We start from the raw sequence: 26600 nt of genomic DNA, 5'->3' as shown, positions 1-26600 counted from the left end.
TTAGTCAGCATACCTTACAATGGCATCCTTGTGCAATATGAGACATTCCAAACCAGCTTCTTTTTTTCTTTTCTTCCTCAGATAGGAATATTTACGATCTATCACTCATAAACGTTCCATCCCATCATCAAGTTCTATAACTCCTAAACGTTATATCCCGTCTAAGGCATTACAAACCAGCTCTCATCTGACTGAGAGCCAGTAAGCCTCAAAGTTACTTCAGATCACTTGGGTGGACCTGCGCACCTAGATCAATATCATTAGGGTGACAAAACAAATTCTGAATGTGCTAACATAATACTCAATAACCTTTCTATACAGTTTTGTTATGTAAAAACGTATTTGCATAAACATGGGCATATGGAAAAGACATGCAAATGAGCAGAATCTGCCTTGTTATTCAGCTGAAAAACCACAGACTATGTTCATTAGACTATGAAACCAATAGATGGCGCTGTTCATGAGTCATGACCAGTGCCATCTATTGGATTCATAGTCTTATGACACGACTATTAGTGTAGCCTTTTGCATAGAAAACTGGCAATAAAAATTTGCGATTAGAATATTCGCGATCTAGACTACTCATGAACAGCGCCATTTATTGGATTCATAGTCTTGTCATAAGACTATGAAACCAATAGATGGCGCTGTTCATGAGTCATTACAAGCAAGGCAATAGTCCTCAGATACACCCCAGCAAGCTTATATTACTGCAGATAAAGTGCTAGAAGGTGTGTGAATGATAGCAGCAATCCAATATACACCTCATTGTTAGCACAGGCTATTATAGGCTGAGTGCTGCATGGTGTGTGGACTCTGTTGAGCAGTGTGCCCTACTTACTAGCGTCCCAACAAAATGAACAGCGCCATCTATTGGTTTCATAGTCTTATGACAAGACTAACAGTCATAAGACTATGAGTCATGAACAGCACCATCTATTGGTTTCATAGTCTTATGACAAGACTATTAGTCTTGTCATAAGACTATGAAACCAATGGATGGCACTGTTTATGAGTAGTACAGATCGCAAATTTTCCATGCAAATGGTTTTTCAGCTGAAAAACAAGGCGGATTCTGCTCATGTCTTTCCCATATGCCCATGTTTATGCAAATGAGTTTTTACATGACAAAACTGTATAGAAAGGTTATTGAATATTATGTTAGGACAATCATTTTTTTTTGTCACCCTAATGATACTGATCTAGGTGCGCAGGTCCACTCAAGCCATCCAACAGCTCAGAAGTAACTTTGAGGCTTACTGGCTCATAGTGCACAAGGCTGCCATTGTAAGGTATGCCTGTCATCTGTCTCATAGATTGATTAATGGCTTGCATATACCTGGCTTTTGGCATATAGCCTTTGTGTGGTTGTCTATTGTATGGCATAGATAATAGTCCAAGATGCATCCAGCCATTAGGCATGGAGGGGTTTAAAAAAAAAAAAAATTATTAAACTGACATCATCCACTTGTTTGCGCTGCACGGCTCGTCTTCTTCTTTGATGACCTGGGAGGAAAAGGACCTTTGGTGACGTCACTGCGCTCATCACATGGTCCATCACATGATCCATCACCATGTTATATTATTATTTTTTTTACCCCTCCATCCCTAATTTACTTAGCATTCTGTATTAGGAATGCTAATATGTTCCATTATAACCATGTTATAAGGGAAAATAATAATGATCGGGTCCCTTTCCCGATCGTCACCTAGCAACCATGCGTGAAAATCGCACCGCATCCGCACTTGCTTGCGGATGCTTGTGATTTTCACGCAGCCCCATTCACTTTCATCGGGCCTGCGTTGCGTGAAAAACACACAATATAGAGCATGCTGTGATTTTCACGCAACGCACAAGTGATGCGTGAAAATCACCGCTCATGTGCACAGCCCCATAGAAATGAATGGGTCCGGATTCAGTACGGGTGCAATGCGTTCACCTCACAGATTGCACCCGCGCGGAAAACTCGCCCGTGTGAAAGAGGCCTAGGAAAAGTTGGAGAAGGCCACAATGCTGCTGCAAGCACCACTTCCTTATCGAACAACTGACAGCAGGGGTGCCAGGTGTCGGCCCCTCATTGATCAGATACTGATGACTTAACTAGAAGATAGGTCATCAGTATTTAAAGGGGTTTTACCATCACATACAATGGGGGCATATCGCTAGGATATGCCCCCATTGTCTGATAGGTACGGGTCCCACGTCTGGGACCCGTACCTACAACAAGAACGAAGTGGGGAAATGAATGGAGGGCGCATTGCTCTCTTCTCATAGGGGATAGTCTGACTGAGAGTCAAGTGAGGCTGTTTGTTGTCCTAGATGTCCAACGAAAGGAGAAAGCTAAAGAGCCAAGACAGGAAGTAGAATATGTGGAGTGACTTATAAAATAAAATAAAATATTCACATATAGGTTGTTAATATGTGTTAAAAAGAATTTTGATGGTAGTGTCCCTTTAAAAGACAGAAGCCATGACACCAGCTTAAGCAGAGTATTAGGTTGCAGTTAGTTTTCCACACTAATGAATCTCTGCACTGCTAGAATTTTTTAGCCTAAACCTGCCACAGGTAACACATTTGAGGAAGGACAGGATGCAAGTCGATGATTCAGAAATTAATTCTGTGATTGTACATCTTGATAATAACCTGACACCGGCAGCGCGATAGAAGGTAAACTTAATATGAATTTTAAACACACAAATGATTAAGTGGATTTAAAAGTAATTACTTTAAGAGCTACTCAGCAGCCAACAGACGGGGCGTTTATCCCAAGCTTATCTAGTACATCTAGTGTTCTAGGAGCAGACTGATATAAAAGGGGAGAGCAAAATACAGTAACTGCAAAAGAAGTTCAGTCTGACAGTGAGAGAAAATCCGACAACAGGCTTATCCCTGCCTCAGAGAATACAGGTACAAGAACACTTTCTTACTCTACTGTGCTGTACTTTTGTGGAGTGGAGGATATGTTGTATATAGATCTCACATATCATGGAGTTTCCAGGACTTTACTACTGATGAGCTATCAGAGGATAGGTCATCAGTATCAGGTTGCTGGAGCCCGAATCCAGACATCCCATGATCAGTTGTTTTCAGGAGTTGCTGCATCAGAACCGGGCACTGGAACTACACAGCTCTATACGCCATGTAGTGGCCATGTCTGGTTACTGCAGAGCTGCTTCCATTCATGCTGTGTAGTTCCAATGCCTGGTTGCAAAATAGCTTATTGGTGGGACTTTCAGCTGCAGCATTTTGTCAACGTTTTGCTTTTATTCTTCCTGATTATAGAAAAATAGCTAAAAAAAAACATGCGGTTTTGTGTAACAACAGTAATCTTTGCCATAAAAGCCACATAATCCACACCCTTAATACACCTTACCTGAGTCTGACAGACCCTATGCATCAGTAAACGGTGCTTGTGTAGGTCCATACTATGGAGCTGTATGACCTCCATGCTCTGTATAAGCTCTGTGCCTGTGTGCATGCACCCTTAGGGTCCATTCACACGTCCGTTGTTTCTTTCCTGATCTGTTCCGTTTTTTGCTGAACAGATCTGGACCAGATCTGGACCCATTCATTTTCAATGGGTCCTGAAAAAAATCTGACATTGTGCTGTCCGTTTTTTTTCAGGACCCATTGAAAATGAATGGGTCCAGATCTGGTCCAGATCTGTTCCGCAAAAAACGGAACAGATCAGGAAAGGAAAAACGGACGTGTGAATGGACCCTTAACCTGAGGGGTCCCAGTTATGTAGAAGATCATAGATTAAATATGGAAACCCTAATAATTAAAAATGAAGGATATTTCATTATATAGACTAGAGAAGCCTACTCTGCAAAAGTCAAAGTCAGGGGCAGAGTGGCCCTAGACCTAGACAGGGAAATTTTCCAGAGGGCTAATGCCCAGGGGCCACACAAGCCCTCCTTACGGCTGTTTGCTGGATACATAGAAACATAGAATGTGTCGGCAGATAAGAACCATTTGGCCCATCTAGTCTGCCCAATATACTGAATACTATGAATAGCCCCTGGCCCTATCTTATATGAAGGATGGCCTTATGCCTATCCCATGCATGCTTAAACTCCTTCACTGTATTTGCAGCTGCCACTTCTGCAGGAATGCTATTCCATGCATCCACTACTCTCTCAGTAAAGTAATACTTCCTGATATTACTTTTAAACCTTTGCCCCTCCAATTTAAAACTATGTCCTCTTGTAAAAGGGATCTGATGCTCTCAGCATTACATAATGCTATGGGCATCAGGACTTATGTATCTGGCCGGTGGTGGTAAGTGCTCTCCTGCATATAATTGTATTGCTGTATATACTGTAGTGAGTAGTAAGAAAGCCTGTCTACACAGATCAAGGAGATCAAGCTACTGAAGTGCTGCCATAATTTGTATGTATGAGTGTATATTATCTTCTGACACTAGGTGGCAGTCAATCCCTTCTTCAGTATTCAGGATAGAGAATTTTTTTTTTTTTTTTTTTTAGTATTGCCATCATTATTGACATGAATCTCTTGTTTAACTGTGGACAAAAGAAATGATTTAAAGTACATTGGTTATTTGGCAACTTATCGAATACATCAGTTATAAAGACTGGTAAGGCTGAGTTCACACCGGTTATTTGATCAGGTACCTCCATCAGTTAGGCTTCTTGCACACAAACGTTGTGCATCCGTTCCGTGCATTGGGGACCGCAATTTGCTTTGCACACGAACGTGCCGTGTTTTGGAGTCCGCAAATTGCGTATCCGCAAAACACAGATGCCGCCCGTGTGCCTTCCGCAATTTGCGAAATGGACAAGAATAGGACATGATCTATAATTTTTGCGGGTCCACGGAACAGAGCAACAGATGCAGACAGCACATGGAACGCTGCCCACATCTTTTGCGGCCCCATTGAAGTGAATTGGTCCGCACCCGAGCAGCAATAAATGAGGCTGGGATGCGGAACCAAACCACGTTCGTGTGCAAGAGACCTTATTGTGAGCCAAAACCAGGAGTGGGTCAAAAACATAGAACAGGTGCAGATCGTTCCATCATACCTTATCTCTGTGGAGGCTTCACTACTGGCTTTAGCTCACAATAACTGCTGGAAATAACTGATCAAATAACTGAAGTGTGAACTCAGCCTAAGCTGGTAGGCGTTTCCGGTGACAGCATAAGCAAAAGTTACCCTTAAAAAATCTATATAGGCCCTGATTTATCAAGATCAGCTTTGAAAGACTTGATGTCAGTAGGAGGATGTATTTTATTTATGATACGGCGCTTGCCTCGTCATGAATGACATGCATACTCTGGCAGTCTGCGCCAGATTGAAATCTGTGCCATCTTGTAGCTGCCGTAGATTTCACTCATCATTTAGGCCTCTTTCACACTTGCGTTGTCCGGATCCGGCGTGTACTCCACTTGCCGGAATTACACGCCGGATCCGGAAAAACACAAGTGTACTGAAAGCATTTGAAGACGGGTCTTCAAAATGCTTTCAGTGTTACTATGGCACCCAGGACGCTATTAAAGTCCTGGTTGCCATAGTAGGAGCGGGGAGCGGGGGAGCGGTATACTTACCGTCCGTGCGGCTCCCGGGGCGCTCCAGAGTGACGTCAGAGCGCCCCATGCGCATGGATGACGTGCCATGCGATCACGTCATCCATGCGCCTGGGGCGCCCTGACGTCACTCTGGAGCGCCCCGGGAGCCGCACGGATGGTAAGTATGCTGCTCCCCCGCTCCCCGCGACACTTTACCATGGCTTTAGCGTCCCGGCAGCCATGGTAACCACTCTAAAAAAGCTAAACGTTGTATCCGGCAATGCGCCAAAACGACGTTTAGCTTAAGGCCGGATCCGGATCAATGCCTTTCAATGGGCATTCATTCCGGATCCGGCCTTGCGGCAAGTCTTCAGTTTTTTGGGCCGGAGCAAAAAGCGCAGCATGCTGCGGTATTTTCTCCGGCCAAAAAACGTTCCGGTCCGGAACTGAAGACATCCTGATGCATCCTGAACGGATTTCACTCCATTCAGAATGCATTAGGATAATCCTGATCAGGATTCTTCCGGCATAGAGCCCCGACGACGGAACTCTATGCCGGAAGACAATAACGCAGGTGTGAAAGAGCCCTTATGGTAGAAAACTGGTGTAAATGATTATAAATATGCCAATGCAGGTGGCACTGCCCACACCCCGCCCTTCTCATACTCCCATTTTGGAAAGTGGTGAGGGCGACTAAATGCAGTCGCAATAGTGTTTAAAAAGCTATAAACCCTGGGTTTGCGACTTTTTTTATGCAAAAGAACAAGTGTATGGGGAAGATAAATTTCCTCTATAGAATTTATATGGTTGTCACCACGAAATTCTGTACAATCTGAGGGCAGCAGGTTATAGAGCAGATGGAGCTGAGCAGTGGCGTACACAAAATCCATGGGGCCCCTGTGCGAAACTGATCCATGGGCCCCAAACCCCCCCCCCCCCCGCCCCACCCCCAGTGTCCCCGCCCAGTCGCCCACCCTCAAGCCACACCTATGCACAGCCCTACCTATATATTGCGGCCATACCTCTTACATCCAGTGACGTCTCCTTTGATGTAGATGTTCTCTTTCTTCATCTTCTCCATTCAGACCGGACCACCATGATGATTTCTTTCAGCCATCTCTCATCTCTGCAGAGTTTGACAGACAGACATCTTAGTTTCCTACCCCCATCAGACCCCCAGTCAGCCCCCATCAGACCTCAGATCAGCCCAAAGACCCACATCAGACCCCCAGTCAACCCCCATCAGACCTCAGATCAGCCCAAAGACCCCCCCCCCAGTCATCCCCCATGCACATCAGACCTCAGATCAGCCCAAAGACCCCCCATCAGACCCCCACTCAGCCACCAGATCAATCATCAGCCCAAAGCCCCTCAGCCCCCCAGTCATCCCCCATGCCCATCAGACCTCAGATCAGCCCAAAGACCCCCCCCCCCCCATCAGCCACCAGATCAATCATCAGCCAAAAGCAAAGACCCCTCAGATGATCAGGTCAGCCCAGGCCCCAAAGACCCCAATCCCATCAATAAATTCAGCCCCCCACTGCTGCTGGTCATTATTCTCAGGCCAGGGCCCCCAGGGCCCTCACTACTCGAGTCAGTGTCCTTTTCCTGGCAGAGTGCCAGTGCCAGTGCAAACCCTCCCCCACGGTCATCTGCCAGGGGCCAGGGGGGGCCTGGGGGCCCTTACTACTACTCCAACAAGTCCAGTGTCAGCCCCCCACTGCTGCTGGTCATTATTCTCAGGCCAGGGCCCCCACTACTCGAGTCAGTGTCCTTTTCCTGGCAGAGTGCCAGTGCCAGGGGCCAGGGGGGGCCTGGGGGCCCTCACTACTACTCCAACAAGTCCAGTGTCATAGTGAGTCAGTGCACTGTGCTGCGGGCCGCTTTTCCTTACTTACCGAGTTACCGGCTGGCGGCTGCTGCGGCGCTGTCTAGGGCAGGGGAACTGTCTTCACTCTTCTGGTCGGCGGTCCTCACTGTTCGTCCGTCCTCTCTCACGTCCGGATCCCGTCTGCCGCGCGCGCATGTTCCCGCGAGACCTGCCACAGGAGTTCACAGGTCTCGCGGGATTGACGCCGTGCTCCTCCTGCCTGGGCCCGGCGCTTACCGCAAGGCAATTGAGATAATAGAGTCAGTCTAGCGCACGCGCAGCAGCAGGGGCCAGGGGTCTGCAGGCGGCCGGGCCCCCTGGGGTGCCGGGCCCGGTCGCAGCTGCGACCCCTGCGACCCCTATATGTACGCCACTGGAGCTGAGCAGATTGATGTATAGTTTTGTGGGGGAAAATTCAGTAAAAAAAAAAGCTTGTATTTTATTTATTTAAACCGCAGTTCTTTTTATGCTTAAGAGTCATGTGGGTGGAGCCACTTAGTGACTGACAGCTGAATCTGAATAAATAAGCATACAGAGAAGGCTGCCAATCACCTAGTAGGACCGCCCACGTGACTTCTACGCACGGAAAGAGCAGAGTATTAAATGAATAAATTACAACTTTTACAGAATCTTTCCCCACAAAACCATACATCAATCTGCTCAGCTCCTCCTGCTCTATAACCTGCTGCCTGCAGATTGCACTGCGTTTTGTGGTGACAGTTTCCCTTTAAACCAGGCACAATGCCTTTTGCTGAATGTAATGATAATTTTCACTTAGTGATTTGTTACTTCCTTCCAGAGAAAAAGCACTTTTAATCTATATCAAAATGAGAAGTTAAGCGCACTGAAGGCAGGCCCAAGCCACTCTCGCTCCGCCTGCGAGAGAGTGCACTCTCGCTCCGTCTGCTTCCTCTGCCAGCTGCTCCCTTTCCTTCTTGATTGATAGGGCCAGGGGAGATGACTATGCAGGAACCTGGCCCTAGAAGGAGAGGATGGCTGGCAGAGGAAGTAGGCAGAGCAAGTGTGCAGAGAGTGGCTTGGGTCCGCCCTCGGTGCACTTAACTGCTCATTTTCATATGGATTAAAAGTACTCTTTTTCCATAATGAAGCATTGAATCACTAACTGAAAGCTATCATTACATTCAGCTGCGCTAGCCCTACAACTCCACGTGCCTGGTTTAATGGTGGATTTCATGGCAACAGATTCCCTTTAATGATCAATTACAATTCAGAAGGTCCGTTGCAGAACGGAGGTACGGAACCCCAGGTAGTGCTTCCGTGGGGTTTCTCTCCATGTTTTCCGCACCGCAAACAAAGTAGTGCGTGCACTGCTTTTGTGATGCGGCTGGATCACAGACCCATTCAAGTTTAATGGGTCTGGATCTGTCTGCGGGAACCACACGGGTGTTGTCCGTGCGTTTGGGATTGCAAATTGCGGTCCCCGATGCATGGAACGGCCGATCAACAGTTGTGTGCATGAGGCCTAATACAAGGCAAACCAAAGTAGGCTATAGTCGGAGAAAAACAAGAACAGCATGACATTTCTGAAAAGATGGTCAAAACGCTTTGAGCCTTATTCACACGTCACTGTTCGATCAGTGATTTCCATCAGCAATTTTGAGCCAAAACCAGGTGCGGCTCTAAACACAAAACAGGTGCAGATCTTTCCCTTAGGGCTCATTCACACGACCGTGGTTTGGTTCCGCATTTTTGCATCTCGGGTGTGGACCCATTCACTTCAATGGGGCCGCAAAAGATGTGAACAGCACTCTGTGTGTGCTGTCCGCATTTGTTGCTCCGTTACGTGGCCCCGCAAAAATTATAAGTCATGTCCTATTCTTGTCCATTTTGCGGACAAGAATAGGCATTTCTATAAAGGGGTGTCCATTCCGCAAATTGCGGTAGACACACGGGCGGCATCCGTGTTTTGCGGGTCTGCAATTTGCGAACTTCAAAACACGGCACGTTCGTGTAAACAAGCCCTTATACCTTATGTCTGTGGAGGTTCCACTCCTGGTTTTGGCTCACAATCACTGATGGAAATCACTGACCAAACACTGACTGTGTGAATGTGGCTTTACAGACGTTATCATCACTTGCTGTCTCCGATGGGGCTCACAATCTAAGTTCCCTATCAGTATGTCTTTGAAGTAAAAACAGATGAGCAAATATTTGTAAAAGTAAAGCCACTTTAAAGGGAACCTGTCACTGGGATTTTGTGTATAATGCTGAGGAGATGGGTTGCTAGATGGCCGCTAGCACATCCGCAATACCCAGTCCCCATAGCTGTGTGTGCTTTTATTGTGTAAAAAAACTGATTTGATACATATGCAAATTAACCTGAGATGAGTCCTGTACGTGATATGAGTCAGGGACAGGACTCATCTCAGGTAATTTGAATATGTATCAAATAGTTTTTTTATACAATAAAAGCACACAGAGCTATGGGGACTGGGTATTGCGGATGTGCTAGCGGCCATCTAGCAACCCACGTCCTCGGCTCCATACACAAAATCCCGGTGACAGGTTCCCTTTAACATCAATGTATTCTGGTTAATATTTTTAATCAGTAAATGTAAGGGTAGAGTCTGACGGCGCAGAAAGCCACATGCAGGCAAGCCATGCCCATCCACAGCAACCAATGGCTGCCGAAATTTGCCACAAGATCATGCAGCCATTGGTTGTTATGGGTGGCCACACCTTCAGGCCTTACCATAAGCCAAAACACAAAACAGGTGCAAATCTCTCCATTAGGCCTCTTGCCCGCTACCGTATGCCCTTCGAGATATACGGTCCATGAGCGGGCCATATGTCCTGGAGCGGCATTGATCTCCCGTGTGCGCGATCAATGCCGCTCACGGACCATATATCTTGGAGGGAATACGGTTGTGGGCAAGAGGCCTTATACTTTTTCTCTGTGTAGCATCCACTCCTGGTGCTGACTTTAGTATACAGCTGATACCCGCACCATATCTGCTCCTGAGCCCATACGGTCACAGTGCCCTACATGTACGTTGGCTGGTGTTTGAAAAAATAAATATGATTCCAAAGCTGCATATAGCTTTTAAGGCCATGTTCACATCACAGTTTCACTTTTGGTTCTTCTGATCGCTCATAAGAATAGAAACATAAAAAAAAATGATCTTTTGTTTTGAGATTCTGTTGTACTCACTTTGCATCCTGCGAGGAGGACTTTTTCTCACATCTAAAATAACAGATCTCTAAAGGAACTGACAAAAGGGGTTATCCCATTTAAAGGGGTTATCCCATGACTAATGTAAAAAATTAAAATCAGACATCATATAGTACGTGACAATCTCTTTCTAACAAAGCTAGAACCAGACCTGTACCCAGGGCAGACTAGGAACTTAAAGTGGCCCTGGAATAAATACTAAAAGTGGCCCCGTTTTGTTGTCGTGTCCAAAATGATGGAAGGCAAGGCCAGCAATACCATATTGTGGCACATTATACCACGCCAACAGAGCCAAATACCACAGTCCTATTTCAAAATACTAGCAGCAGCACAAAATACGTCCCCAAAAACTTCCACTGGCTGGCCCCCTGGGCAAGCGGCCCACCGGGAAATTTCCCTGTAAAGTCTATGGCCAATCCGCCTCTGCCTGTACCTCACATGGATCCAGAGATCTCCCTATTCATTGATCTGCTAGATTTATATCAAGCTGGTAGTTCAAGGGGGAGTGTCTTTTCTGCTGCAGCTCGGGGGCGTGTCCTTGCTCTCCCTATCACAGCTCAGGAGGCAGTTGAAAGATGAAACTGAGCATGTGCGGCCTTCTCAGTGAGCAGGACAAAGAAATAAGAAAAACAACAAAGAACAGGTGGCACTAGACAGATATACTTGACAGATATATTTATTCAATAAGTGGCTATACAAAATTTTTAATTATATAAAATCATAAAATAATTCAGATCCAGGGGCTGGTTTTAAAACGGTAAAATATTTGTCATGGGACAACCCCTTTAAGTATGTACATATAAGCAGGTCTCAGTTTTGCTTAAATGTAAAATGATCAAAAATGGGACCTTTAGGTGCTAAACTAGCAACTTGCCTTGTTTTTCTTTTCTTTGTATGACTGAAGATCGGCTTCTTCTTTGCCTCTATGATATGTATGTGTTAGTGTATGATATGAAATTAATTGTCCGTTTTTTTTTTTATTGAAGGAACACTATGGATAGTTATGGAAAGTACATAGCAGTTGCTCTGGTGTTTTTCTCAGTCTGTATGCATGTCAGTCATTCCTTCCCTGAAGATAATTTTCTGGCCCCAGGTAATGATGTCTTCTATCAACTACCTATATTGTTAATGATATGTCTATGTGTTCTGATTCTGTATTATTTTTTTAATGGAAGACCATCAGCAGTTTTCACCCTGTAAAACTGCTGGCAGCTCTAGTTAGAGGCTCTCCACGGCCCCTACCTAGTGTGTCCACCAGTTTTGCATGGTCAGACCTGTTGACAGACTTCTCCAGTGTCAAACCGGGCTCTCTAGGGCCCACCAGTAAAATTTATCTTTGGGGCCCACCATATCTATGCATCCAAATATAACCTGCTCACAGATCAGCAGACAGCAGCTAGATCCTACAAGATGATCGATTATGGGGTCCCTGCAGCAATTTTGAGAAGGCAGGTCTCTGGGAAATGAGAACACTGGCTGTCCTGCCTCTCTACCTATAAGGGCTACTTTTACACTGGTGTTTCTGGGTCCGTTTGTGAGATCTGTTTCAGGGCTCTCACAAGCGGCCCAAAACGGATTAGTTCAGCCCCAATGCATTCTGAATGGATAAGGATCCGTTCAGAATGTATTAGTTTGGCTGCGTTTGGTCTCCGTTCCGCTTTTCAGGCGGACACCAAAACGCTGCTTGCAGCATTTTGCTGTCCACCTGATGATGCAGAGCCAAACTGATTCATCCTGACTTACAATGTAAGTCATTGGGGATGGATCCGTTTTCACTGACACAATATGGTGCAATTGAAAACGGATCCATCCCCCATTGACTTTCAATGTAAGTCAGGACAGATCCGTTTTGACTTAGATTTTTTTTTAAAGAATAATGAAAACGGATCCGTTCTGAACGGATACAAGCCTTTGCATTATCGGTGCGGATCCGTCTGTGCAGATACAAGACGGATCCGCACCAAGCGCAGGTTTAAATCATCTTGGCCACATGAACGTGTCTATAATAATAAAATAAAATTTAGACTAGCACATCCAAAGTCACAGGTGCACATCTATAAAGCTAGCATAGAGAGAGCAAACAAAATACATATGGCAGCACACTGTTGTTCATGCAAACAACAGAACTAGAGATTATTCTGGATTAAAGTGGTACTATATCTACTATACATGAAAAATGGAAATTCTTTGCACACATTTTTGATCAAACTTGTGTCGGGCCCATCTACCATCGTCAAGGTGGCTTCTGCAAATGGGTTTGATCACTTCCCATCAATAGGACTGCAAGGATGTTAGTGGAGATAGAAACAAGTGAGAAAAGAGAGACAAACCAAAGGAACGTCTCAGTTTCCATTCTGTAAATAGGCAGTCCAAAATCATTGTGACACTGCTCCTGTGTATACACTGGAGCAAGCCCAAAAATGTAACATTTAGCATGGGTGGACTGGGAACTTAAAGTGTCTCTGGGAAAAAAAAACTAAAAGTGGCCCTATGTTGTAGGCGGTTCCAAATTGACAGAATGTGAGGCAACACAAGTAGGCAGGGTCAGCAATAGCATAGCACCAAATACCATCCCAGCAGAACTATATACCACAGTGAAGCACAATATTTTGCCCCAAGAGCTGTCCCTCTGCAGTGGTCAATAATAGCTGCCATGTTCAGTCCTCCTCCGACAGTTGTCTCTGATTAAGATATGCAGTTGAATTCAGGAGGGCATGTGCAGCCTCTGGCTGGGTACATAGGTACCTGATTCTCACAGCATTAATTACCACTGAGAGCTCATTATGTATCTGGCCAGCAGCAGAGAGGAGGGCTTGGGTTGCTCTCTGGGCATCGGCCACCCGGAAAAAATCTCTTTAAGGTTTGGCCAGTCTGCTCCTGTTCTTGATATACAGTATTTCAAAAGTTCTAAATGTTTTTCAGCCATTTTCCAAGATCTTGCAATCTTCTAGAGGCAAATATTTTATGACATTAGGCAAATTAGTTTTCATCACAAGGATGTAATTCATACAGGGCCCATACGGTTATGTAATATGAATATTAAAAACTGACTTTGTGCCTACCTTCAACAAAAGTTTTTATTTGTCTGTGCCAGCTTGCTCAGAATGCAGACTCAAGCAAAATGCATATTTTTCAAATATTGGGAAAGGACCGATATTTCAGTGCAGTGGATGCTGCTTCTCCAGGGCTTACCCTACCCCAATGAGATCAAAGAAGACAATGCTGGTGCCAAAGAACATCACTTCTGAGGCTAAGTGCTGTGTGGCAAAAACACAATCCAGGGTAAGTAGTACATTTTTGCCCCCCCTCCCCTCCCCCCAATCCTTGATTACCGCATAGCTTTTCAAAAAACTCTAAACCGGTCCGTTTTGTTCCAGCTAATAGTTAAAGCTAAGATTACACAGATTCACAAAGATAGCTTATGGCTGCCTAGGAGGAATGACAGGAACTCAGTGTACTGCCTTAGTGGTCTTTGCTGTGTACATCGAAATTTAACTGATTATTATCTGCCTGCCACTGACTATGTCAGTGACTAAAATGTGCCACATTTTCACCAACTTAATGGAAGCGAATGAGCATTGTCCTGGGCCGACTGGGTCAACCACAAATTTAATAATAGACCCTAATTTATCAAGCTCATAAGCTCCCTCTGGGGGTGTTCGCTGGTAGACAGCTTTTTATCTTTTAAATCTTCATTTATACAGGGGATTTTGATCCCTGTATAACACAAAAACAAGGTTATGATCATTATAAAGATAGCATATCATTTTGTACATAAACTAACATGGTCTTTAAAAGTAGACATTCACCTTAACCCCTTAAGGACCCTGCCATATTTCACCTGAAGGACCAGGCCATTTTTTGCAAATCTGACGTTTCAATTTATGTGGTTATAACTTTAAAACGCTTTTACTTATCCAGGCCATTCTGAGATTGTTTTCTTGTCACATATTGACCTTCATGACAGTGGTAAAATTGAGTTAAAAAAATGTTATTTTTATTTATAAAAAAACATACAAAATTTAGAAAAATGTCAAAATTTCAATTTCTCTACTTTTATAATAGATAGTAACACCTTAAAAAATAGTTATTACTTTACATTTCCCATATGTCTACTACATGTTTGGATCATTTTGTGAATGCCATTTTATTTTTTGGGGACATTAGAAGGTTTAGAAGCAAATCTTAAAATTTTTCAGAAAATTTCCAAAACCCACTTTTTAAGGACCAGTTCAGGTCTGGAGTCACTTTGTGAGGCTTACATAATAGAAAATGACCCCATTTTAGAAACGACACCCCTCAAGGTATTCAAAATTGATTTTTTTTACAAACTTTGTTAACCCTTTAGGTGTTCCACAAGAATTCATGGAAAATGGAGATGAAATTTCTGAATTTCACTTTTTTGGCAGATTTCCCATTTTAATCAATTTTTGCCACTAACAAAGCAAGGGTTAACAGCCAAAAAAACCTCAATATTTATTGCCCTGATTCTGTAGTTTACAGAAACACCCCATATGTGGTCGTAAACTGCTGTACGGGCAATCGGCATTGCACAGAAGGAAAGGAACGCTATATGGTTTTTGGAAAGCAGAATTAACTAGGATAATTTTAAGCTGCCATTTCACATTTGAAGACCCCCCTAATGTACCCCTAGAGTATAAACTCCCAAAAAGTGACCCCATTTTAGAAACTACACCCCTCAAGGTATACAAAACTGATTTTACAAACTTTTTTAACCCTTTATATGTTCCACAACAATTAATGGAATATAGAGATGAAATTTCAGAATTTCACTTTTGTTGGCAGATTTTCCATTTTAATCAATTTTTCCAGTTACAAAGCAAGGGTTAACAGCCAAACAAAACTCAATATTTATGGCCCTGATTCTGTAGTTTACAGAAACACTCCATATGTGGTCGTAAACTGCTGTATGGGCACAAGGCATTGCGCAGAAGGAAAGGAACGCCATATGGTTTTTGGAAGGCAGATTTAGCTGGACTGGTTTTTTGACACCATGTCCCAGTTGAAGTCCCTCTGATTCACCCCTAGAGTAGAAACTCCCCAAAAGTGACCCCATTTTGGAAACTACGGGATAAGGTGGAAGTTTTGTTGGTACTATTTTAGGGTACATTTTTGGTTGCTCTATATTACACTTTTTGTGAGGCAAGGTAATAAAAAATAGCTGTTTTGGCACTGTTTTTATTTTTTGTTATTTACAACAATCATCTGACAGGTTAGATCATGTGGTATTTTTATAGAGCATGTTGTTGCGGATGCGACAATACCAAATATGACTACTCTTTTGGTTGTTTGTTTCAGTTTTACATAACAAAGAGTTAAAGGCCACGCCTTTAACTCTGCCCAAAGCATAACTATACACAACCAGTCCCCTTATTGCCCCCACATAGTAATTATTCCCCCTTTGTACCTGCACATAGTAGTAATGACCACACTCCACACTGTGCCCCCTTCACAGTAGTTATGCCCAGATATGTGCCCTTTCATAGCAGTTATGCCCAGATCTCTGCCTATTTCACAGTAGTTATGCCCAGAGATGCCCCCTGCACAGTAGCTATGCCAGTAGCTATGCCAGATGCCAGTTATGCCCAGCTATGTGCCCCCTTCACAATAGTTATGTTCAGATATGTGCCTGCATTGCTGTGAAAAATATTATATGCAAACGGGGGCGTTACAATTACTCCTAGAGGCTCCACTCTCTCTGTAACAGCCGCACCCTCTGCACTTTACCATGGCCAGGTGTGATGACATTTTTACTGTCCTGTCAAAGTAGACTGGGAGCAGCAGGTGCAAAGAAACCGAAGCCTCTAGGTGTAATGGTAACGCCCCTGTTGCTCCTACAGGCTAATTTGCATAAATTAAAACATTTTTTTTTTGGAAACTACGGGATAAGGTGGAAGTTTTGTTGGTACTATTTTAGGGTACATTTTTGGTTGCTCTATATTACACTTTTTGTGAGGCAAGGTAATAAAAAATAGCTGTTTTGGCACTGTTTTTATTTTTTGTTATTTACAACAATCATCTGACAGGTTAGATCATGTGGTATTTTCATAGAGCATGTTGTTGCGGATGCGACAATACCAAATATGACTACTCTTTTGGTTGTTTGTTTCAGTTTTACATAACAAAGAGTTAAAGGCCACGCCTTTAACTCTGCCCAAAGCATAACTATACACAACCAGTCCCCTTATTGCCCCCACATAGTAATTATTCCCCCTTTGTACCTGCACATAGTAGTAATGACCACACTCCACACTGTGCCCCCTTCACAGTAGTTATGCCCAGATATGTGCCCTTTCATAGCAGTTATGCCCAGATCTCTGCCTATTTCACAGTAGTTATGCCCAGAGATGCCCCCTGCACAGTAGCTATGCCAGTAGCTATGCCAGATGCCAGTTATGCCCAGCTATGTGCCCCCTTCACAATAGTTATGTTCAGATATGTGCCTGCATTGCTGTGAAAAATATTATATGCAAACGGGGGCGTTACAATTACTCCTAGAGGCTCCACTCTCTCTGTAACAGCCGCACCCTCTGCACTTTACCATGGCCAGGTGTGATGACATTTTTACTGTCCTGTCAAAGTAGACTGGGAGCAGCAGGTGCAAAGAAACCGAAGCCTCTAGGTGTAATGGTAACGCCCCTGTTGCTCCTACAGGCTAATTTGCATAAATTAAAACATTTTTTTTTTGGAAACTACGGGATAAGGTGGAAGTTTTGTTGGTACTATTTTAGGGTACATTTTTGGTTGCTCTATATTACACTTTTTGTGAGGCAAGGTAATAAAAAATAGCTGTTTTGGCACTGTTTTTATTTTTTGTTATTTACAACAATCATCTGACAGGTTAGATCATGTGGTATTTTATAGAGCATGTTGTTGCGGATGCGACAATACCAAATATGACTACTCTTTTGGTTGTTTGTTTCAGTTTTACATAACAAAGAGTTAAAGGCCACGCCTTTAACTCTGCCCAAAGCATAACTATACACAACCAGTCCCCTTATTGCCCCCACATAGTAATTATTCCCCCTTTGTACCTGCACATAGTAGTAATGACCACACTCCACACTGTGCCCCCTTCACAGTAGTTATGCCCAGATATGTGCCCTTTCATAGCAGTTATGCCCAGATCTCTGCCTATTTCACAGTAGTTATGCCCAGAGATGCCCCCTGCACAGTAGCTATGCCAGTAGCTATGCCAGATGCCAGTTATGCCCAGCTATGTGCCCCCTTCACAATAGTTATGTTCAGATATGTGCCTGCATTGCTGTGAAAAATATTATATGCAAACGGGGGCGTTACAATTACTCCTAGAGGCTCCACTCTCTCTGTAACAGCCGCACCCTCTGCACTTTACCATGGCCAGGTGTGATGACATTTTTACTGTCCTGTCAAAGTAGACTGGGAGCAGCAGGTGCAAAGAAACCGAAGCCTCTAGGTGTAATGGTAACGCCCCTGTTGCTCCTACAGGCTAATTTGCATAAATTAAAACATCATTTTTCTCAGCAATGTGGGCACATGTGAACATGCACTGATGGACAGCTTTACAGACTAAGGCAGGGCTAAAGCCCTTCCATTAGTGCTGGTGACATCACCGGGCTCACTGCTAGATAGAACCCCCCCACCATAGTACCTCTACAGTGCCCTCAGTACTAATAAGGCACCCCTAATAGAAATAAAGCCAATCTATAAGGCACTCCTATGGAGCCCTCAGTAGTAATGCTGCCATCACTGCCCACGGTATTGATAATGATCCCTGCAGTGCCCCCCGTAATTATAATACCTCCTGCTGTACCACCTGCAGTTATAATCTTCTCTGTAGCGCCCCCATAAATTATAATGCCTGTCCTCTCCCTCCAGTCTTCTATACAATACAGTCCCATGTAAATAACATCACTCCTCTCCCTCCAGTCTTCTATACCATGTAGTCCCATGTAAATAACATCACTCCTCTCTCTCCAGTCTTCTATACCATGTAGTCCCATGTAAATAACACTAGTCCTCTCCCACCAGTCTTCTATATGATACAGTCCCATGTAAATAACCTCTCTTCCTTACAGTCTTCTATAACATACAGTCCCATGTAAATAACTTAAAGACATACCCATAATTCCACCCAGGCAGCCCCCTTGATGTTAGCATCGGAGAAGCTCTCCTTTGCCCTGTGCTGCATTGCACAGGGCAAGGGACCTTTTATTTACAATAACACAGTGTGTTCAGTGACGACACCGGCTCTGATGGGTGGGCTTTAGCCATTTTACTGGCTAGGTCAGCGCTAAAGCCCACCTATCAGTGCCGGTGACGTCAAACGTCACTGGGCTCACTGCTGGGCGGAAGCCTCTGCCTGGCAGCCCTATGGAGAGCCCGGTACGTCACCGGAACTCCACAAAATGCCTTTTCCCTGCGTGATTTAGCACAGGGCAAAGGAGAGCATCAAAGCATGAACTGCTCCGATGCTCCTGTCAGGGGGGCTGCCTGGGTAAAAATGGGGATATGAACCCCTTTAAATCACCTCCTTCAGCCCCTCTAACACATAGTCCAATGTAAATAACATCACCCCTTACCCTCCAGTCCTCTATAATATCCAGTCCCAGGGAAAAAAACACCAGTCATCTCCCCCTACTCTTCTGTAGCATACAGTCCCATGTAACAGCCATCTTCTCCCTTCAGCCCTTCTAACATACAGTCCCAGTTAAATAACATATTTCCCTCCCACTAAGCAGGGAGGAGCTATAATGGGAGAACCATATCTCCCAGCATTTCTCTAACACTTACATTCATTCCATGGCATCACAGGTCTCCACTGCTGAGCGCTGCCTCTTTCTGCACTGGTCACATGATGGTGATCTCATCCCAGGTCCTACCACCACTTCCAGTGTTGAAAAGGTCACATGACTACGATGTCATTGCAGGGCCTTCAGCTATGGAGTATAGGCAGAACTGGCAGCAGATTCACAGTAAGTCCTGACCAGCCCTCCACCCCCCCATCCCAAACGCCCCAACCCCCGACCTGCACCCCAAGACTACAAGGTTACTCTGGCAGAGGAAGGGAGGGAAAAAATATTAAAATAAAAAACACCTGAGCTGGCACTGGGAAGGGCCCCCCTCCCTCTCTGGCCCCCTGTGCAACTGAACCAGCTGCACAGGTAATATGTCCGCCCCTGCATAATCGTTGTGCTTCTTTGTAGAATCTGTGAAGGAATAGTTCTTATTTTGGGTTTCCTTAATGTCTCTTTTAGCCTAATTATTCCCCTCTTCAGCATTTCTTTCAGAAGCAGGGGTGTCATGTCTACTGATGTCTAAACAGACCCTCTCCCCTTGATTGACAACGCTAGAGTAGGACTTCGATTTGGTCTAGCACTGTCAATCAAGGGGAGGGGTTGTGTTAAGATGTCATTAGGCGTCACATAGCGGTGCTCGTACTCAAAAAGCCCACTCAACAACCATGGCCCCGACAGTGAGGAGGAAGATATTATTTTAAACTTCAGCATCACCCCTACCAGGCTATGTGCCTGGTTTAATAGGGGTGATCTGGTGACAGAACTGCTTAACCACTTCAGCCCCATTAGCTGAAACCCCCTTCATGACCAGAGCACTTTTTACACTTCGGCACTACACTACTTTCACCGTTTATCGCTCGGTCATGCAACTTACCACCCAAATGAATTTTACCTCCTTTTCTTCTCACTAATAGAGCTTTCATTTGGTGGTATTTTATTACTGCTGACATTTTAACTTTTATTGTTATTAATCAAAATGTAACGATTTTTTTGCAAAAAAATGTCATTTTTCACTTTCAGCTGTAAAATTTTGGAAAAAAAACTTTGATAAAAAAAAAAATGTTTGGGCAAAAAAAAATGGTTTGGGTAAAAGTTATAGCGTTTACAAACTATGGTACAAAAATGTGAATTTCCCCTTTTTGAAGCAGCTCTGACTTTCTGAGCACCTGTCATGATTCCTGAGGTTCTACAATGCCCAGACAGTAGAAAAACCCCACAAATGACCCCATTTCGAAAGTAGACACCCTAAGGTATTCACTGATGGGCATAGTGAGTTCATAGAACTTTTTATTTTTTTGTCACAAGTTGTCATTTTTTTGTCACAAGTTGTCATTTTACATATATCCATGCTGGGTGAGAGAAATATCTTGGCAAAAGACAACTTTTCCAATTTTTTTATACAAAGTTGGCATTTGACCAAGATATTTTTCTCACCCAGCATGGGTATATGTAAAATGACACCCCAAAACACATTCCCCAACTTCTCCTGAGTACGGCGATACCAGATGTGTGACACTTTTTTGCAGCCAAGGTGGGCAAAGGGGCACATATTCCAAAGTGCACCTTTCGGATTTCGCAGGCCATTTTTTACACATTTTGATTGCAAAGTTCTTCTCACACATTTGGGCCCCTAAATTGCCAGGGAAGTATAACTACCCCACAAGTGACCCCATTTTGGAAAGAAGATACCCCAAGGTATTCCGTGAGGGGCATGGCGAGTTCCTAGAATTTTTTATTTTTTTGTCGCAAGTTAGTGGAATATGAGACTTTGTAAGGAAAAAAAAGAAAAATCATCATTTTCCGCTAACTTGTGACAAAAAATAAAAAATTCTAGGAACTCGCCATGCCCCTCACGAAATACCTTGGGGTGTCTTCTTTCCAAAATGGGGTCACTTGTGGCGTAGTTATACTGCCCTGGCAATTTAGGGGCCCAAATGTGTGAGAAGTACTTTGCAATCAAAATCTGTAAAAAATGGCCTGTGAAATCCGAAAGGTGCACTTTGGAATGTGTGCCCCTTTGCCCACCTTGGCAGCAAAAAAGTGTCACACATGTGGTATCGCCGTACTCAGGAGAAGTTGGGGAATGTGTTTTGGGGTGTCATTTTACATATACCCATGCTGGGTGAGAGAAATATCTTGGCAAAAGACAACTTTTCCCATTTTTTTATACAAAGTTGGCATTTGACCAAGATATTTCTCTCACCCAGCATGGGTATATGTAAAATGACACCCCAAAACACATTCCCCAGCTTCTCCTGAGTACGGCGATACCACATGTGTGACACTTTTTTGCAGCCTAGATGCGCAAAGGTGCCCAAATTCCTTTTAGGAGGGCATTTTTAGACATTTGGATCCCAGACTTCTTCTCACACTTTCGGGCCCCTAAAAAGCCAGGGCAGTATAAATACCCCACATGTGACCCCATTTTGGAAAGAAGACACCCCGAGGTATTCAATGAGGGGCCTGGAGAGTTCATAGAATTATTATTTTTTTGCATAAGTTAGCGGAAATTGATTTTTTTTTGTTTTTTTCTCACAAAGTCTCACTTTCCGCTAACTTAGGACAAAAATTTCAATCTTTCATGGACTCAATATGCCCCTCACGGAATACCTTGGGGTGTCTTCTTTCCGAAATGGGGTCACATGTGGGGTATATATACTGCCCTGGCTTTTTAGGGGCCCGAAAGTGTGAGAAGAAGTCTGGAATATAAATGTCTAAAAATGTTTACGCATTTGGATTCCGTGAGGGGTATGGTGAGTTCATGTGAGATTTTATTTTTTGACACAAGTTAGTGGAATATGAGACTTTGTAAAAAAAACTAACAAAAAAAAAATATATTTCTGCTAACTTGGGCCAAAAAAATGTCTGAATGGAGCCTTACAGGGGGGTTGATCAATGACAGGGGGGTGATCAATGACAGGGGGGTGATCACCCATATAGACTCCCTGATCACCCCCCTGTCATTGATCACCCCCCTGGTAAGGCTCCATTCAGACGTCCGTATGATTTTTATGGATCCATGGATACATGGATCGGATCCATGGATACATGGATCGGATCCGCAAAACACATGCGGACGTCTGAATGGAGCCTTACAGGGGGGTGATCAATGACAGGGGGGTGATCACCCATATAGACTCCCTGATCACCTCCATCATTGATCACCCCCCTGTAAGGCTCCATTCAGACGTCCGCATGTGTTTTGCGGATCCGATCCATGTATCCATGGATCCGTAAAAATCATACGGACGTCTGAATGGAGCCTTACCAGTGGGGTGATCAATGACAGGGGGGGTGATCAATGACAGGGGGGTGATCACCCATATAGACTTCCTGATCACCCCCCTGTCATTGATCACCCCCCTGGTAAGGCTCCTTTCAGACGTCCGTATGATTTTTACGGATCCATGGATACATGGATCGGATCCGCAAAACACATGCGGACGTCTGAATGGAGCCTTACAGGGGGGTGATCAATGACAGGGGGTGATCAGGGAGTGTATATGGGTGATCACCCTCCTGTCATTGATCACCCCCCTGTAAGGCTCCATTCAGACGTCCGTATGATTTTTACGGATCCATGGATACATGGATCGGATCCGCAAAACACATGCGGACGTCTGAATGGAGCCTTACAGGGGGGTGATCAATGACAGGGGGGTGATCAATGACAGGGGGTGATCAGGGAATCTATATGGGTGATCACCCGCCTGTCATTGATCACCCCCCTGTAAGGCTCCATTCAGACGTCCGCATGTGTTTTGCGGATCCGATCCATGTATCCATGGATCCGTAAAAATCATACGGACGTCTGAATGGAGCCTTACAGGGGGGTGATCAATGACAGGGGGGTGATCAATGACAGGGGGTGATCAGGGAATCTATATGGGTGATCACCTGCCTGTCATTGATCACCCCCCTGTAAGGCTCCATTCAGACGTCCGTATGTGTTTTGCGGATCCGATCCATGTATCTGTGGATCCGTAAAAATCATACGGACGTCTGAACGGAGCCTGACAGGGGGGTGATCAATGACAGGGGGGTGATTAATGACAGGGGGGGTGATCAGGGAGTTTATATGGGGTGATCAGGGGTTTATAAGGGGTTAATAAGTGACCGGGGGGGGGGGGGGTGTAGTGTAGTGTGGTGTTTGGTGCGACTTTACTGACCTACCTGTGTCCTCTGGTGGTCGATCCTAACAAAAGGGACCACCAGAGGACCAGGTAGTAGGTATATTAGACGCTGTTATCAAAACAGCGTCTAATATACCTGTTAGGGGTTAAAACAAAATCACATCTCCAGCCTGCCAGCGAGCGATCGCCGCTGGCAGGCTGGAGATCCACTCGCTTACCTTCTGTTCCTGTGAGCGCGCGCGCCTGCGTGCGCGCGTTCACAGGAAATCTCGGGTATCGCGAGATGACGCGCCGATGCGTCCAGGAGGAACAAATCAACCACCTCCCGGACGCATCGGCGCGTTAGGCGGTCGGGAGGTGGTTAAAGGGTTGTTTTCCATCTGCTGAGCCATATGTGGTGCCAAATATATGTGTCAGGTCTTGTATAGAAGATGTACATAACTCATGGATACCACCTTTGGGAAAGTGGAGAAACATTCAGAACACTAGTGACAAATGAATTACTTTATATCATGAAAGTTTTCCAAGTCTTTCTGTAAGTTCTCCATTTACATAGCATTATTAATTGTTAACATTTGTTTCTTTCATTTTAGGTGACAATAAATGGTATGAAGATTGAGAATCACACTGCTTGTCACTGCAGTACATGCCTCTACCATAAATTTTAAATGTTACATCTTATGTAAAAAAAAAGTCACTTTAAACATCTTTAAACTTTTTTTTTTTTTTACCACATCAAAAAATGTTCCTAGCCTAATGTGCCTGAATGTCAGTACATTTATTCTTCACTATAATTACTGTCACTGCATTAAAATAAAATTGAAAATGCCTTTCTGCATTAAAATAAGATAGAATTGCTATTTTATTTAGGTCTGCTTTCTTAGGACTGTAAGCATGTGATGTGCCTTTTGTAAATCACTAGAAGTGTCTGCAATTGTAAAATGTGAGAAAAACAGAATGATTCATAGACGTCTTTCTGAAGGAGGGGGCACAGCAATCATTTGGATATCAAACAATTTGTATTACCTATCATATAGCAGTGGTCTACAACAGGTGGCTCTCTTAGGCTCCTTGCAGGTGAGCGATACGGATTAGGTCCAGATGCGTTCCGGATGCGTTCAGTTAAAAATGCGCGATTTCACAAGCAAGTTCATTCAGTTTTTCCTGCGATTGCGTCAAGTTGTTCAGTTTTTATCATGCGGGTGTAATGCGCATTGATGCGTATTTCACGCGCGTGATAAAAAACTGAAGGTTTACAAGCAACATCTCTTAGCAACCATCCATGAAAAACACATCGCATCCGCACTTGCTTGGGGCCAGCATTGCGTGACAAACGCAGAATATAGAACATGCTGTGATTTTCATGCAACCCTTGTCTTTTGAGGGCATTTTACATGGAACAGTTTTTCACCGTATTTTTTGTATGGCCCATTTATATATTTGTATAGGTTAATCATGTCCCCCCTTATACATCTCTTCTCAAGACTAAATAAATTCTATTCTTTTAATTTTTCTTCATAACTAAGATCCTCCATGCCCTTATGATTTTAGTCGCTCTCCTCTGTACTTTTTCCAGCTGTAGTGCGTCCTTTCTATGGACTGGTGCCCAGAACTGAACTGCCGTACCAACGCTTTTTAAAGTGGTAGTATTACATCCTTGCCCCGTGAGTCCATGCCTCGTTTAACGTATGACAATATCCTGGTGGCCTTAGAAGCAGCTGATTGACATTGTATGCTGTAATTTAATCTACCATCCACAAGGACACCCAAATCCTTCTCTATAAGTGACTCTCCCAGTGTTACATCACCTAGGACATATGAAGCACAGAGATTATTACTACCAAGATGCATAACTTTGAATTTGTCCACATTGAACCTCATTTGCCAAGTTGATGCCCAATCACACATAGTGTTCAAGTCAGCTTGTAGTATATGGACATCTTCCATAGACTGTACGGTTATACATAGCTTAGGATCATCTGCAAAAATAGAAATGGTGCTATTAATCCCATCCTCGATATAATAAATCAAATAATAAAGGGCCCAGCACTGACAATTGCACTAATCATAAACAAGACGAGTTACAAACTGGTACAGAAGGAGAGAGGGCCCTGCCCATGAGGGCTTACAATCTACATGGTGAGGGAGAAGGACACAGTAGGTGCGGGTAAAGTTGGTCATGGTGGTATAGAGGCAGTAGGGTCACTGGTTGTAGACTTGTCTGAAGATGTGGGTTTTCAGTTTTTTTTTTAAGGATGCCACTGTAGGTGAGAGTCTGATGTGTTGGAGTAGCCAGTTCCAGAGTGTGGGGGATGTACGGGAGAAATCTTGGAGGCGATTGTGGGAAGAGGTGATAAGAGGAGAGAAGAAGGTCTTGTGAGGATCTTAGAGTGCGTGTGGGGATGTATCGGGAAAGTAGCTCAGAGATATAGGAAGTGGACAGGTTGTGGACAGGGCCGGCGCAACAATATAGGCGAACTAGGCGTTCGCCTAGGGCGCCGGCCTGCTGGGGGTGCCCTGGTGGGCTTCCCCTGACTGGGGCTGCAGCCCTGGGCGAGCGGCTCTTGAGCCGCCCCCAGTGCCGTTACAGGGGGGCCAGAAGGTGGAGGTCCTTCTTAAATATGGCAGAGCAGGCATATTACGTAATTCCGGCCCCGGCATACTAAATGGCGCACTTGAGGACTGAGGAGCTGCACCACTCTGGACCCCAGGGAGGTGAGTGTTTAAGTGTTTGACTGAGTGAGTGTCTGCGTGTGTATTTATGTCAGTGAGTGAGTGTATGTATGTCTTTCTGTCAGTAAATGTATGTGTGTCTGTCATTGAGTGTCTGTGTGTGTATGTCAGTGAGTGTGGATGTCTGTCGGTCAGTAAGTGTCTGTGTGTTTGTCAGTGAGTATATGTATGTTTGTCAGTGAGTATATGTGTGTGTTTGTCTGCCAGTGAGTGAGTGTCAGTGAGTTTCTGTGTGTGTGTGTGTTTCAGTGGGTAGGTGTATGTCTGTCAGTGAGTGTGTGTCAGTGAGTGAGTGACATGAGGGGGCGGCAAAATGGATCTTTGCCTAGGGCGGCAAAATTCCTTG

At 44.4% G+C, this 26600-nt stretch overlaps 1 protein-coding gene across 6 annotated transcripts in view; it reads left to right on the top strand.

Annotated features, from left to right (window-relative positions):
- The window catches only part of CGA (glycoprotein hormones, alpha polypeptide), a 44661-nt gene extending 20463 nt beyond the window's left edge, over nucleotides 1-24198 (top strand). For 5 of the 6 annotated variants that reach the window (XM_044292278.1, XM_044292276.1, XM_044292273.1 and 2 more), the window contains 3 exons: nucleotides 11577-11683; nucleotides 13685-13872; nucleotides 24115-24198. In XM_044292278.1, coding sequence (XP_044148213.1) covers nucleotides 11584-11683; nucleotides 13685-13872; nucleotides 24115-24189 — 363 coding nt within the window. In that variant the 5' untranslated portion in view covers nucleotides 11577-11583 and the 3' untranslated portion in view covers nucleotides 24190-24198. Of the gene's footprint in view, nucleotides 1-2800; nucleotides 2909-11576; nucleotides 11684-13684; nucleotides 13873-24114 lie in introns of those variants that run through there. The other variant, XM_044292274.1, reaches the window with a different exon arrangement.
- Nucleotides 24199-26600: the final 2402 nt, after the last annotated feature.

This window comes from Bufo gargarizans, chromosome 4 (assembly GCF_014858855.1).
Source record: "Bufo gargarizans isolate SCDJY-AF-19 chromosome 4, ASM1485885v1, whole genome shotgun sequence".
NCBI lineage: Eukaryota > Metazoa > Chordata > Amphibia > Anura > Bufonidae > Bufo > Bufo gargarizans.
The sequence above is the reverse complement of the archived record's forward strand: the minus strand, read 5'-3'. Positions and strand labels throughout refer to the sequence as shown.